General features: G+C 39.0%; 1 protein-coding gene across 1 annotated transcript in view; it reads right to left on the minus strand.

Annotated features, from left to right (window-relative positions):
- Positions 1-14,391, minus strand: part of NEB (nebulin) — a 241,876-nt gene that overhangs the window by 113,581 nt on the left and 113,904 nt on the right. Inside the window, exons 77-88 of the mRNA XM_034954281.3 lie at positions 13,224-13,427; positions 11,801-11,905; positions 11,555-11,662; positions 10,850-11,161; positions 9,516-9,719; positions 8,545-8,649; positions 7,647-7,754; positions 5,617-5,928; positions 4,626-4,829; positions 3,643-3,747; positions 2,957-3,064; positions 1,512-1,823 (exon numbers count right to left, since the gene is read on the minus strand). Coding sequence (XP_034810172.2) covers positions 1,512-1,823; positions 2,957-3,064; positions 3,643-3,747; positions 4,626-4,829; positions 5,617-5,928; positions 7,647-7,754; positions 8,545-8,649; positions 9,516-9,719; positions 10,850-11,161; positions 11,555-11,662; positions 11,801-11,905; positions 13,224-13,427 — 2,187 coding nt within the window. The remainder of the gene's footprint in view (positions 1-1,511; positions 1,824-2,956; positions 3,065-3,642; positions 3,748-4,625; positions 4,830-5,616; positions 5,929-7,646; positions 7,755-8,544; positions 8,650-9,515; positions 9,720-10,849; positions 11,162-11,554; positions 11,663-11,800; positions 11,906-13,223; positions 13,428-14,391) is intronic.

Below are 14,391 nucleotides of genomic sequence, written 5' to 3' on the forward strand. Positions count from 1 at the left end.
GAATTGGATTCCATTTTAATCCTGTGATAATTGACCCAAGGAAATGCTGTTTAGTGTTTTGGATCTAGCATAATAGCAGCAATTATTTTAAAAACATTCAGATGCTTTTTATTTGTCTGAAAATGTATTTGTCTGAAAAGTGCTGGGATTACAGGTGTGAGCCACCGCGCCCAGCCTATGTCATGTTCTTTCTTCTTCTTTATTCACCATGGTATCTTTAGTGCTTAGCACAATGCCTGGCACATGGTGTGTTTAATAAGTATTTTTAAAAGGATGATTAAGAATTCGATCACTAGTTCCACAGTTTTCGTCTCCAGAAACTGTCTTAAATCTACCACTTGGCAATGCATTTTAAGTGATGAGCATGCTTTCCTGTAATGAACTCATTCATTACAAAAAGGTATCTCTGGAAGCTTAAGGGAACCAAGATCAGATAATTTTTAAGTTATCCATTCTATACAGGAAATAAATAACCTTCTGGAATCCATCATTTCTAAAAGTCTGAAGGGCAGAAAATACGAGTAAATCTAAAAATGCCTTAGGTGAGTTAATGAAAGACCACATTGTGAAGAACATCAAGTTAAAGAAAACAAGTGGTCTGGAGCGTGCTGCTAACTTTTCAAATTAAGTTTGAGGAAGATGGTCCTGCCCTTCTTTGATTCATAGCTGAAGGACCATGGACATTCTTCTCTTTAAGAAACTGCCCCAGCACTTTGGGAGGCCGAGGCAGGTGGATCACCTGAGGTCAGGGGTTTGAGACCAGCCTGGCCAACATGATGAAACCCTGCCTCTACTAAAAAATAAAAAAATCAGCCGACTGTGGTGGCATGTGCTTGTAATCCCAGCTACTTGGGAGGCTGAGGCAGAAGAATCGCTTGAACCCGGGAGGCAGAGGTTGCAGTGAGCTGAGACTCCAGCCTGGGCCACAGGGCCAGACTAAGGAAGGAAGGAAGGAAGGAACAAAGAAACGAACTGCAAGGCTGGGTGCGGTGGCTCACATCTATAATCCCAGAACTTTGGGAGGCTGAGACAAGTGGATCACCTGAGGCCAGGAGTTCAAGACCAGCCTGGCAAAGATGGCGAAAACCTGCCTCTAATAAAAATACAAAAATTAGCCAGGTGTGGTGCACATGCCTGTAATCCCAGCTACTTGGGAGGCTGATGCAGGAACATCGCTTGAACCTGGGAGGCGGAGGTTGCAGTGGGCTGAGATTGCACCACTGCACTCCAGCCTGGGTGACAGAGCAAGACTCTCCGTCTCAAAAAAAAAAAAAAAAGAAAGAAAGAAACTGGAAACACTGTACACATTAACAAATCTATAGGAAAATTCTGGTAGCACCTTTAACAATGAAAACTTTCTGAAGAAACCTGGCTGTAGGTAGGCAATTAATAATTCTGATGAAATAATAATAAAGTGGAGTGCCTACATACAGAGAGTTGTGTTTTCAGAGCATTGGAAGGGGCCATCAGGCAAAGCAATGGGGGACTTGTTTCCTGGGGGACACACTTACGTCGCTCTGTAGGTTGTAGGCTTTCCTGGCTTGGATCACATCATTCTGGTCGGGAAAGCAAGACCAGTGGTGCAGGTAATGGCGATAGTCCACATCACTTGCCAGTGCCTGACCTTCTTTGGCAGCGCTGATGGACACCATGTCCACAGGGATGGAGATCTTGGCTTTGTGGTCGTTGTAGGCCTTTTTGTACAGCCTGTCATTCTGCATCTTCAACACATTTGCTGCCCAAACCAGTTTAGGGTCTTCCTTGGCACTGCGACAGCCAATGTAATGGCCTTTCTGTTTCTCATAAGCAGTTTTGTACAGATACTGGTAGATGTGAACAGAAAATAGAAGAGTAATTTTTCCAAACCCACTTTTTCTAGAGAGCCTACTCAAACTAACTCCATCTCCCTTAGTTTACCTTTTTGGGGGGGGGTCGGGGAATACTGTTTTTATTTAAATTCAAGCCATAAGTTTTGATACATTGGTTTGTCTTCTGTGTCTACATGCATGAAAACATTGAGAGCATCTCTTAGGCAAGAACTGTGTTGCTGGATTATCTCCCAATATAGCCTGGTCACCGTCAGATGTTTTGTCACACACAAGTACCAATTGTACTTCTTATTACTTTAAATCAAATTAATTCTTTGTTGAAATATTTTTTTTGTTTCGTTTTTCGTTTGTCTGTTTTAAGACGGAGTCTCCCTCGGTTCCCCAGGCTGGAGTGCAGTGGCGTGATCTCGGCTCACTTCCAATCTCCACCTCCCAGGTTCAAGCAATTCTCCTGCCTCAGCCTCCCCAGTAGCTGAGATTACAGGCATCCGCCACCACACCTGGCTAATTTTTGTATTTTTAGTAGAGACAGGGTTTCACCGTGTTGGCCAGGCTGGTCTCGAACTCCTGACCTCAAGTGATAAACCTGCCTTGGCCTCCCAAAGTGCTGGGATTACAGGCATGAGCCACCGTGCCTGGCCTGAAATAATTTTTAATTATAAACATTTTAAAATTTTATTTAAAAATGTATAACCCTATCTAAATAGAAAAAAAATATTTTTCTAGCACACATTAAAACAACCATATAACTATTTTAAAAAAATACTTCTGCATGTACTACATAAAATTATTATAGGAACCACCGGTAGTATACATGCCACACTTTGAGTAACAACAGAATTCTTTATACTATGAAATTAAATCTCTTTAAGTACTTGTAAATTAAGTGATACTGTGAAGATATTGAAAAGAAATCAAAATCTGTGCTTAAACGCAAGAGTTGCAGAACCAGACATAGAAGCAAAAGGATCCTCAAATTGTAATTCCTATTCTTTAGTTTAGGATTTACAAATATACTAATAACAATGACCCAATGCCATTTAAATATAATTCAAAGGGCATTAAGTTAAACTCCCTCTATTTCTACTAGTTAGTGTTTGTTCCGGTTGGGAAGGAGGAGCTCTTACATCACTGGCAATATCCCTGGAAGCCTTGGCATGCTGGATCCCAATGGCATCTGCTCGCAGGTCATAACCAGTCATCTTGACATCTTCCCAAGCTTGCTGATAGCGTTTCTGCAAACAGAGAGTGCAATGCCACAGTCAGTCTGAAGAGGGAGCTACTGAGTCAGCATTACTGATGTATTTAAAAATAGATATTTACAGTTACACTGAACATTAATGTCTCCTTAAGATTTATGAAAGAGTCTGGTTTCATATTGAGCTTGAATTCCAGTAGATTTTTAATGACATTTAGTAAAGCTCTCTCCCAATAATTATTTTTTGAAGAAGGAAACTTAGGAGATAATAAATCATGTAAAAATCAGAAAAAAACATATTGCTTGGCTTTTACAAGGAAAAAGCAATGATGGATGGCCCACTAAAACCTGAGAACTAGGTATTACTCTACGTGTATCTATAAGTTTTATGTTGTGTTTTTGGAGAAACCATTCCATTTTTCCTTCCATCAAACATTGAGATGTACATTATACAGACACACGCAGACCCACACAGCTACTTATCATTAACTTAAAGCCTAGAAATAAAAGGAATGGGAAGAAAATGCCTTTTGCCAAACTCTCTTTGGGGTGTATAATAAAAGGTTTGGTTAGGCAGAGAGCACTCTGAAAAGCAAATGATGTGTGCTGTCTTACATTGCTGATCTGCAGAGCATTGATTTTGGATTGCAGCATCAGGGGAGTGTCAGCTGGCACGTTCACATTAGCCTTCTCTTTCTCCCAGGCATCGCGATACAATGGCTGGGAAAAATGAAAAAGGATGGAATGGTCAATTAGTAAATAAGTCAATTACCACATAAATAAAATTATAAAGTCATGAAACATATACTTGAATAAATGGATGATGAATAAAATTATAAGTGAATTTTATAATAAATTAAAACTAACATAAGTAAATTAAAATTTTTAAGTAAGATTAATAGGTAAATCTAATTTTATATTAAATAATAAGCAAAATGAAAAGTTCTTTTTGGATGTTCTCCGATATAAACGTAGATTATACATAGCATAAGCCACTGCACCTTGCCTCCTTTGCACTTTTATTTAAAAGGTGCCAATAGTGACTTCAATAAGAACACATTTATGTGTGATACAACATAATTTAAAATGAGTCAGAAATATGGTAGTAAAATTATTCTTTTCCATTTACTCACATCTAATTATCAGGTGGGTAAGTCCACATTGCAGATAGCTCTGATAATTCCCATTGCTAAGCAGGACCTAGCTGTTTTTGGTCCAAATAACTACCATAATGTCTAACATTGAAGTTGTCCCTAGACTTCTCAACCTATTTCAAGCAATAAAGAAGTGGCAATTTTGTGATTGTAGTACTAAGTGGTGGGCCTATATTATGGTCTGGATCTCCAAATGTGATCAAAGTGTGTATCAGGGTGTGTAGAACATGAAGATGCCCACCACATGTGCATTGACCAAACACTTATCAAAGCAAATGAAATCCAGAGGCTGCTAAGAGACTGACTACACAAAGATCCATCTGGATACATGCAAACGTGTTTCAGATCCTGACGCTGACATGAAGAGTCTAAAGTTCACGTTTAAAATTCTTCTGGATTCAGATTTCTTCCATTTGTCTGAAAACATCATCCACCTGGACTTACCTCACTGATCTGTACAGCATTGATCTTTGCCTGGATTACTTCCGGGGTGTCAACAATGCTGGTGAATTTGAGGGCCTCAGGCTTTATACGATACAGCCTTTCATTCAAGAGATTCTGGGCATTCTTCACTCTCATCACTTCCACAGAACCCTCTGGCAACCATCCAATACCCTTCAGCCATTCCAGGTCTGACTTGTACAAGTTCTACATGAAGGAGAGGAACACAGAGTGGGGAAGAGTCAAAGTTGCCCATAAGAGTTTGATGCTTGCAAACCACACATCACCTCTATTTAAATCAGTTAGGTGGCGAATCTCATAAAACTCAAGGATCAACATTAAATGTTAATATTGGGTGTTAGCTCTCTGGCACACATGGGAGAAGTTTAGAGTATCCTGCAGGAATTGGAACAGGGCTCACAAGTGGCACTTAGTGGAATGGCAGCCAACAATGGCACATAATTTTGTATGCTTGGATTAGTTTCTACACTCACCACCTGAAGTCTGCCTTTTATGTACCACTGGAAGTAACATCAGTAATAACATCAGTTGGATTTTAGGAGGTAAAGAACCTTAGATGTATGCATAATGAGAAAAAAATACATACCTGTATCTATATCCACCCTGCCCCCCATCTCTCTCTCTTTCTGTGTCAAGTAAACATGAAATCCAACATTTCCTTATGCTTACATCTACTTATGAAATATGTATATGATTATGCAAAGGTAACGGCTCAGAGCAGCTGCAACTGAAATTTTCTACCTAATTACATAGAATAAGAGACTGATTTTCATCTTGGTAAATAAGGTCTTGCTACCATAAGAAGGAGTCCTCTATAAGATAGAAAATGTCTGGGGAAAACTCTGCTACCATGAATTGTACAGAATATGTTAGGTTCTATTAAGATTACCATTTAAATTATGCCTCTGGGGAATGCACTGGATTTAAACACACAAATACACATCTCCCCGGGGTCTGGTGATAATATACGCACATCGCTCTGCAGGTCGTAGGCTTTCTTGGCCTGGATCACATCGTTCTGATCTGGCAGACACGTCCACTGGTGCAGATAATTGCGATAATCAATGTCGCTAACCAGGACCTGGCATTTCTTGGCTTGAACAATTGACATCATGTCCAACGGTGTGTTGTGAATTCCTTTAGACTTCTCATAAGCTTTCTTATATTCTCTGTCACTCTGGATCTTGGCAGCATGTATAGCCCATACCGACTTGGGGTCATCTTGTAGGGTGCGGAAACCCATGTGGTGGCCCAGTTGCTTACGGTAACCTTCTTTGTATTTGTACTAAAGTAGTAAGAAATCATATTAAAAAGACACATGAAAATAATGTATTAAGAGGGGTTTTCTAATTTAAATGATTTCAGTATGTTTTCTTAGCCTTGGTATATATCGGCTCAACATTGACAGTCATTATATATTTCAGTTCACTTTAAAGAAATTAGATAATACGATTTTAGGTCATTTCAGAGAGGACATGAGTAAATCAGGAGGGAGATGGTATGGTGAACACGAGTAATGAAAACAATAGCTAACATTTACTAAGTAATTACTCTATGCCGGACACTATTATGACTACTTCTAATGTGTTGGGTAGATCCACATGAAACTACCATGTTTTTCGGTAAAAAATCATTGACTGGTGGCAATTATGATCACAGTTCATCCTCACAATATCTCTATGAGGTAGATACTATTATTAACATATATTCCAGATGGGGAAAACAAGGCACAGGTGATCATCTCCATCACCAAGATTCCCTGACAAGTGCAACATTAGGCCAAATGATCTCCTAAGAGTACTGAAGGAACCTCAGGTAGGGAGAGGTCATATGTGTGTGGTTTTGGAAACAGATAAGAAAGATGCATGTTTCAAGGATGGAAAGCAAGGTTGTGGCTTGAATCAGAAGATAACAACAAAAGTTCTGTGGACAAGAGTTTCCATCTGATGAGTGTCTCAGGACTAGTGTAAGGTGGTTTCTGTTTCTTTCCTATGTTTGGACAACATAGGCAAGTTTGAACAAAGAGAGAGAAAACTGGGAATAAAGCAGATAACGTGGACTAGCTATGGTTATTAGAGGCAAAAATGAAGAATAAGAAGGAGGAAACAACTGGCTACATGATAAAAATCAGAGAAGAACTCAGAGAAAGGGAACAAGGTGGCTTAAAGAGTTGGAGATGGGGGCAGGGTGCACCTGGTAGCATAATTATTTTATTATTTTTTTTGAGATGCAGTTTCAGTCTTGTTGCCCAGGCTGGAACGCAATGGCATGATCTCGGCTTACTGCATACCTCCACCTCCCAGGTTCAAGTGATTCTCCTGCCTCAGACTCCTGAGTAGCTGGGATTACAGGCTCCTGCCACCATGCCCAGCTAATTTTTTGTTTGTTTGTATTTTTAGTAGAGACGAGGTTTCACCACGTTGGCCAGGCTGGTCTCGAACTCCTGACCTCAGTTGATCCACCCACCTCAGCCTCCCAAAGTGCTGGGATTACAGGGGTGAGCCACCATGCCCGTCAGGTAGCATAATTATTTTGACCACTAGTAAGTTTTAAAATTAGAATTAAATGAACTTCCAAAGATTACTAAGAGTATTCTACATAAGCCTCCAGTATAAAATCTTGCATATAAATGTGATTTTAGTCTTAACTCTTATATGAAACTGTCATCTGTGATTTATATTTGTGGAGAATGTCAGAAATATTTTAGGGATAAAATGACATTGTATTGGGTCCTGAATTTTCCCAGGAATTTAATACAGACTCTTCATGATGTTTTGTTTCTACTTTGTAAAAGCATCAAAGTAAATTTACACATATACCTCATCTATACTAACTTTAATGTTTTCCATTCCATTTTAATATTTTCAAATACAGAAAGCTTGCAGCACAGAATGAGATGCAATTCTATGTACAGATTTTTGAAAAACACAAAATTCTTGAAAAATAGTCTCCCTGCTTGTTTTCTAGAAGAGAAAAACCACAAGAAAAGAGAAGGAAGCGTACCTCACTGGCAATTTCTCTGGAGGCCTTGGCGTGCTTGATTTCAATGGCATCTGCCCTTATGTCATAGCCTTTCTGCTTGGCGTCATTCCAGTCTTTTTGGTAGAGTTTCTATAGAGGGAAAATAAAGGTTTGTTTACAAGAATGGAAAAATAAGCAAATTTACTCAAATTTGTCATAATATAAATCATAAGCAATAACATAATGTAGTCGCTATAAGAAAAAAGCATTCATTTCTGGGTTCTTTTGGTTGTTGGATATTTCCTTTGTGGTGTACAAGATACTTCTGGTTAAAATTTTAAAGCTAAACATCAAACTCTATTAATGTTTGAATATTCGCATCCATCACAATATGGTATGCATTTGAAAATATCCCACTACAAGTACATGGAACCTAAGGATCAATGGGGAAGCCAGAGAATCTTTATCAAGATATCAGGTAAGATCTGATAAGATTTTTCTCCCCCTAATTTTGTCCTTTGACTTTTCAGAAGTTTCTGCTAAAGGGTTGTGACATAGATATCATACATAGCCCGCCATCTGGATGTAAATAAAAATGGTCTTTTGTCTTTCTTATGGCCTTGAAATGTCAAATGAAAAAGTCCTGGATCAATAAGAAAAACCTAAGATGATAACAGAGACTGCTAAGAGTGAAGGAGGACACCAAAAGGATTCAGGTGTCCCATATCCTGCAGTCTAGGCACCCACCGATGTATCCAAGCACACATTTAAAAGAGAGAAACTCCATTCATATCGCATTGGGACTGGTAGCTAAAGAGAAAATGTCTAGCACCAAAAGCCACAAACATTGCAAGGTAGGTAATTTGTCGCTACAACACTCTCCATGAGCAGATAGATATTTCCCATAAAGGCTTTTACACTTCATGTTCGTGCCACTTACATTGCTGATTTGCAAGGCATTGATGTGGGCCTGCAGCATCTCCGGAGTATCAGAAGGAATGGTGATGTTGCTTTTATCTTTATTCCAGGCTTCTTGATACAGTTTCTGTGGAGAGAAGGGAAATAGGGCATCAATATCTGAAACATTAAGCCTTAGCTAATGTTTGGCTAATAGTTAACTAATGTAAGCCTTAGCTAACTACTCAATCTGGAAAAATGTTTTTACATATGTTTATAATGGTTAACTTTATGTGTCAGCTTGGCTGGGGCATGGTACCCAGATATTTAGTCAAACATTATTTTAGGTGTTTCTGTGAAAGTATTGTTAAAACGAAGTTAACATTTAAATCAGTAGATTCCAAGTAAAGGAGACTACCCTTCATGATGTGAGTGAGCCTTATCTAATTAGTTGAAGACCTTGATAGAAAAGACAAACCTCCCCAGTAAAAAGGAATTCTGCCAGCAGATGGCCTTTGGGTTTGAATTGCAACACATCCCTCAGTCTCTAGCCGGCTGGCCTACCCTGCAGACTTTGGACTTGCCAGCCTGCATGATCTCAGGAGCCAATTTCTTAAAGTCTCTCTCTTCTGTGTGTGTGTACAAACACACAAACACAAACACACACACACACACACAGCCCCTATTGGTTCTGTTTCTCTAGAGAATCTGGACTAATACAATGTTATGTTATTATGTAGCATGACACTACATGTCTTAGTATTTAATATGAGGTCAACAAATATTTGTGTTCCTGAGTTGCCAGGGAGTGACATTTTCATTGCAGTGCTTCAAAGTGTGTATGTGTGGTAGAAGAAAGGCATGTTGGTGTTTGTCAGAGTTCTATTTTCAGTGTATCTGCACTAGTGAAGACATTTTTAGAGTTGCTCCTCTCACCAAAATTCTTTGAAGAAGTCCAGTCTACGGGCTCAGTTTGGGTGGTATCTTTGGAAAAGATAGTAGGATGGTTCTTACCTCACTTATTTGCAGAGAATTGGCTTTTGCCAAGACAACTTCTGGAGTGTCGACAATGCTGGTGAATGACAAAGCTTCTGGACGTGTCCTATAGAGTCTTTCATTCACGAGGTCTTGAGCAACCTTCACTCTGTTCATTTCCACTGAGCCTTCTGGCATCCAGCCGATGCCACGCAGCCACTCCAGGTCTGCCTTATACACACTCTATAAAGAAGATGTCAGACAAAAATACCATTTCTGACCAACATGGTGAAACCCCATCTCTACTAAAAATACAAAAATTAGCCGGGCATGGTGGCGCATGCCTGTAATCCCAGCTACTTGGAAGGCTGAGGCGGGAGAATCGCTTGAACCCGGGAGGCAGAGCTTGCAGTGAGCCGAGACTGTGCCATTGCACTCCAGCCTGGGCAACAAGAACAAACCTCTGTCTCACAAAAAAAAAAAAAAAAAAAAAAAAAAGGTAAATGTCAACATTTAATGAAAAAATAGGCAAAGATTGTATGAAAAGCAAGGTGCAGGCCTTCAGCACTGAAACTCTGAGTACATGCAACGGCAAAGCAAAAATAAAACATGAAAGTACATCATTGTGACACTGGAAATCCCTTTTGTGATCATAAGTTAAAGTCGTGAGTGCTAACATTTAAAAAAATTTTTTTAAGGGATGGAGTGCAATTGGAGATTGCACTCCAGCCTGGGCAACGAGAGTGAAACTCCGTTTCAAAATAAAAGAAAAAAAAAGGAAAAAACATTTCAAGTGTTAGACATACAAATCCTTAGCTGAAAAATAAAGCACATGGGGTTGATGGGATAAGTGCAGGAGATTGTACTTCCAAAAAAGCAAGACCTGAGATCTCACATGATTCAGGGTTTTTAATATTGATCACAGAAATCATTTGTAAAAACATAATTATTTATACTGGCCATGAATAATAATATATATAGTAATAAAGCTGAATTCCATAATATAATTATTTGATATTTCAAAAAATTTTATAGTTGAAAATTTTTAAAGGAAAATTTTGCTGAATTAGATTCCATTTTAATCCTATGGCAATTGACCCAAGGAAATGCTGTTTAGTGTTTTGGATCTAGCATAATAGCAACAATTATTTTAAAAACATTCAGATGATTTATATTCATCTGAAATATGTTTTCATTGCCAGAAGTTACTACTAAAGATGGATTTTATATTAAACAATGTGAATGGTACCCCCAGCCCCACCCCCAGGTTTGTGCAGTGCACAGCCCAGGGGACTGTCCTCAGAGGCACTGACTGGGCAATGAACAAATCTACATCTTCCCCTTCCCCCTTTCCCAAAATTCATGTTACGTACATCACTCTGCAGATCATAGGCCTTCTTTGCTTGGATAATGTCATTTTGATCCGGCATGCATGTCCATTCATGCAGGTAATTGCGATAATCAATGTCAGTGACCAAAGTCTGACATTTCTTGGCCAGCAAGATGCTTAACATGTCCACTGGGCTAGAGAACTTGGTTTTCCACTTTTGGAATTCCTTCTTGTACTCCCTTTCACTTTGAATTTTTCCTGCATGTATGGCACACATAATCTTGGGATCATCTTCAATGCTCTGGGCTCCAATGTGGTGGCCTTTCTGTTTCTCATAGGCTTCCTTGTATTTGTACTAAAATGCCAGAAATACAGGTGGAGACATCCAGTTTTAGAACCATGCTCATGTGCTGACAATTACAGACAACATGAAATGGACAAGATTTTATATTACAAACATTTTGGCATCTCTGAACTATTATATTTAAAAGCAATGTTTTATACTGTTTTAAAAATAATTGTAATGTAATCATATATCTTCATTGGTGAAAGCATTCCCTGCAGCAACTCTAACTATAATGCCAAAATGTATTTTTATTCTCTGTAACAACAAAGGGAATGGTCTTGAGAGGTAGGAAGTAGGACTGGAAGGTACATGTGGAAATAACTATAGAGTATGGTTCACCAGCCACCCTCTGGGTTGTTCAGCACAGTGGAGACCACAGAGAGTTAGATGGAAGGTACTCACGTCACTGGCGATGTCCCTGGAGGCCTTGGCACTTTTGATGGAAATAGCATCTGCTCTCAGATCATAGTCCTTCATCTTTGATTCATCCCATCCCTTGGTGTAAAGTTTCTAGGGAAGGGATAATAGACGACAGAAAATAAGAGTGTTTGAGGAAGGTAATAGGCCAATTCCAGAAAGGAAATTGTTACGGTGGAAAAAGCATTTTAATTAATCTTAGGTTTAAGCAACAATCAGGAAATCTCTTACTTGGCTGATATTGGCAGAATTACTCTTGGCCAGCAGGATATCTGGGGTGTCTGGCATCACGTGGATGGAGGTTTTGTCAGCATCCCAAGCTTCTGTGTATAAATGCTGCAGGGCAGGGCGGCATGGGGCATGGGGAGAGGGAGGGAGTATAAGACCTTCTGTTAAAGCCAATAACATCATTACAGTTGTTAGCAAATTTAACTCACATTTAACTATAAAATAGCTCCTTCTAATGTTTTTGGGAGGTGAGGGAAGCAAAGAGTCATGGGGAAAGCAAAACATAGCAATATTTAAATAGCTGTACAATGGTTTCATAATTAATATGAAGCAATATAATGGTTGCTATTAGTAATTATTTTCATCCACTGAATCACAAGCTTATTCAGATATCCAAAGATGGATCTCAGTTATGGAACTATGAGACAGTAGAAATCCCTAGACTTCAGAGTCAATCCCAAGTGCAAACCCAACTCTACTATTTCCAAGCTGTGTGATCTTGAGAAAGGTACATAACTCCTCACATTCCTCATTTCTGAGAGGGGGATAATCATTCTTTTTTATTATTTTTTGAAGATGATCCATAACATATATAAAATGCCCAAGTCATAGCAGATACTCAACGATTTTTTGGTGATTCCTATTGCTGTTATCATTGTGGTTGCTGTTGATGGATATAGTATAAAAGAGTTTCTAGAGTTGTATACCCCAGACTCTAGAGTTTGCTATCTGAAGCCACTTTCATATTTGTACTGAGCACTCAATTGTACTAGCCTAATGATTGGAAGGCTTCCAGGCAGGTGTGGGAGAATTCAAGTTCAAATCAGTCTAAAATATGCATATTAAGGGCTGACTCATTGGATAAAAATAGATTGATAAAATTTTGGATGAAACAAATGATCATCTATCTTGTGTAATAAAACTGAAAGCAGAGATTGCAGCTAGCTTTCAAAAGTGGATTTCCATAACCTAATGTGGAGGAGCAACCTGAGCAACCAATTTGAATGTGTACCAGCATTGCTATGAAACACTATGTGTATCCCAGCCCTCAGAATGAAGTGTAAATGGCTTATATTCCTTACCAGATGGCTAAAGACACGTAAGTGGCCTGAATCTGCTCTGCCTAGGAGAATGTGTGAGGAAGGGTAATGCAATTGTGATGTCTCCAGGTCACTGCTCAGAAGGGTGAGTGCATCACTCCAGGGAAATCATTCCAGGCTCTGTTCCCACATGCACACAGAGAATTAGGGGGCAGGGTGTTGAGAAGAGCACACCTTGAATTCAAGCAGATGCTCTGTTAAAGGCCTGCATGAGAATCAGGCCTATGACACCTCCTTTCTCAGGGAACCCTTAGGGAATTTCCTACTTTATGAGCCAAATCTGTGGAAGGTATGATTCTGGCAACAGGTAACAGCTGGAGACTCACCTTGCTCATTGTCAGGGCATTATTCTTTGCTAGGACAATTTCCGGAGTGTCTGTAATGCATGTGAATTTGAGCTGGTCTGCAGGCTGGCGATACTTCCTGTCACTCAGGATTTCTCCAGCTCTCTTCACTTTCTCGACCTCTACAGAGCCAATGGGAACCCATCCTATGCCTCTCAGCCACTCAAGATCAGATTTGTAAATAGCCTGAAAATGAAATAATGTCAAATATTTATAGATGTCACCTAGACGGCCTGGTGCCTGATCCTGATTTAACATACACAGATAATGTGTTAGTCTGAATCTTATTTGTGTAAATTTCTGGGAAGACCCACAGGATTGCTTTACTTTGGTTTAGAATGGCTAGTTAAATGCCTGGCTCCTGAAGGTAGCCAATATTTACTGTTTTAAAGACTCATAAAAATCTCTTTAATGCTATTCATTTTCAGTGATAAAAACCACCTTAAGGAAATTACTGCCTGCCTCCTGAAACAGTGTTTATTCTCTGATTTGATGGTCCCTACCTCCTCTTATGGAAACTGTACTGGGTGAGAATACAGTTGGCTCCTATGTTGTTAGGCAGTGGCCTTCATAGCTCTTCTTGGTATATAGAGAAGAAATGAGCATTACTGGTTGATCACGTTGCATTAATGTGTTTTTTGGGGGATAAAAACGACGTCTTTTTCGTATGCTTCTATGTACATGCTTCCAAGTCACAGAGTACATCTCTTTTTACTCATATTTATTTTATCCTCCATCCTCTTTCTTGTCTTAGAATTCAAGTAAACAAATACATTTTTTCTTTCTTTCATTTTCTTCTTTGAATATAAACAATTGGTTGAAGGAAAATTTTTCTTGTAAGGAAGGGTAACAATTCTTTTTGTTTTTATGGCTTTCGGGGAATCTCTCTTTTTTTAACTGTCACTGCTTTTATCATTCTTCCAAAAGTGCTTGATTTAACCAGAGCTTGATTAAAACAAGGAGCTATGATATCAATGAGGTAATATTTGAGTCTCCAAAGGACTCTATTGGCCAACAACAAAAGTGCCTAACGTATTTCTAGGGAACAGTTGTTTTCAAGTTTCTTAGAAAATTTGTCTTCATATGTATAATTCATTTTTAAACTTCCATTCAAAAGTTACAATAGATACTTCCTATAAGTTAAATAGAC

This window comes from Pan paniscus, chromosome 13 (genome assembly GCF_029289425.2).
Source record: "Pan paniscus chromosome 13, NHGRI_mPanPan1-v2.0_pri, whole genome shotgun sequence".
Lineage (NCBI taxonomy): Eukaryota > Metazoa > Chordata > Mammalia > Primates > Hominidae > Pan > Pan paniscus.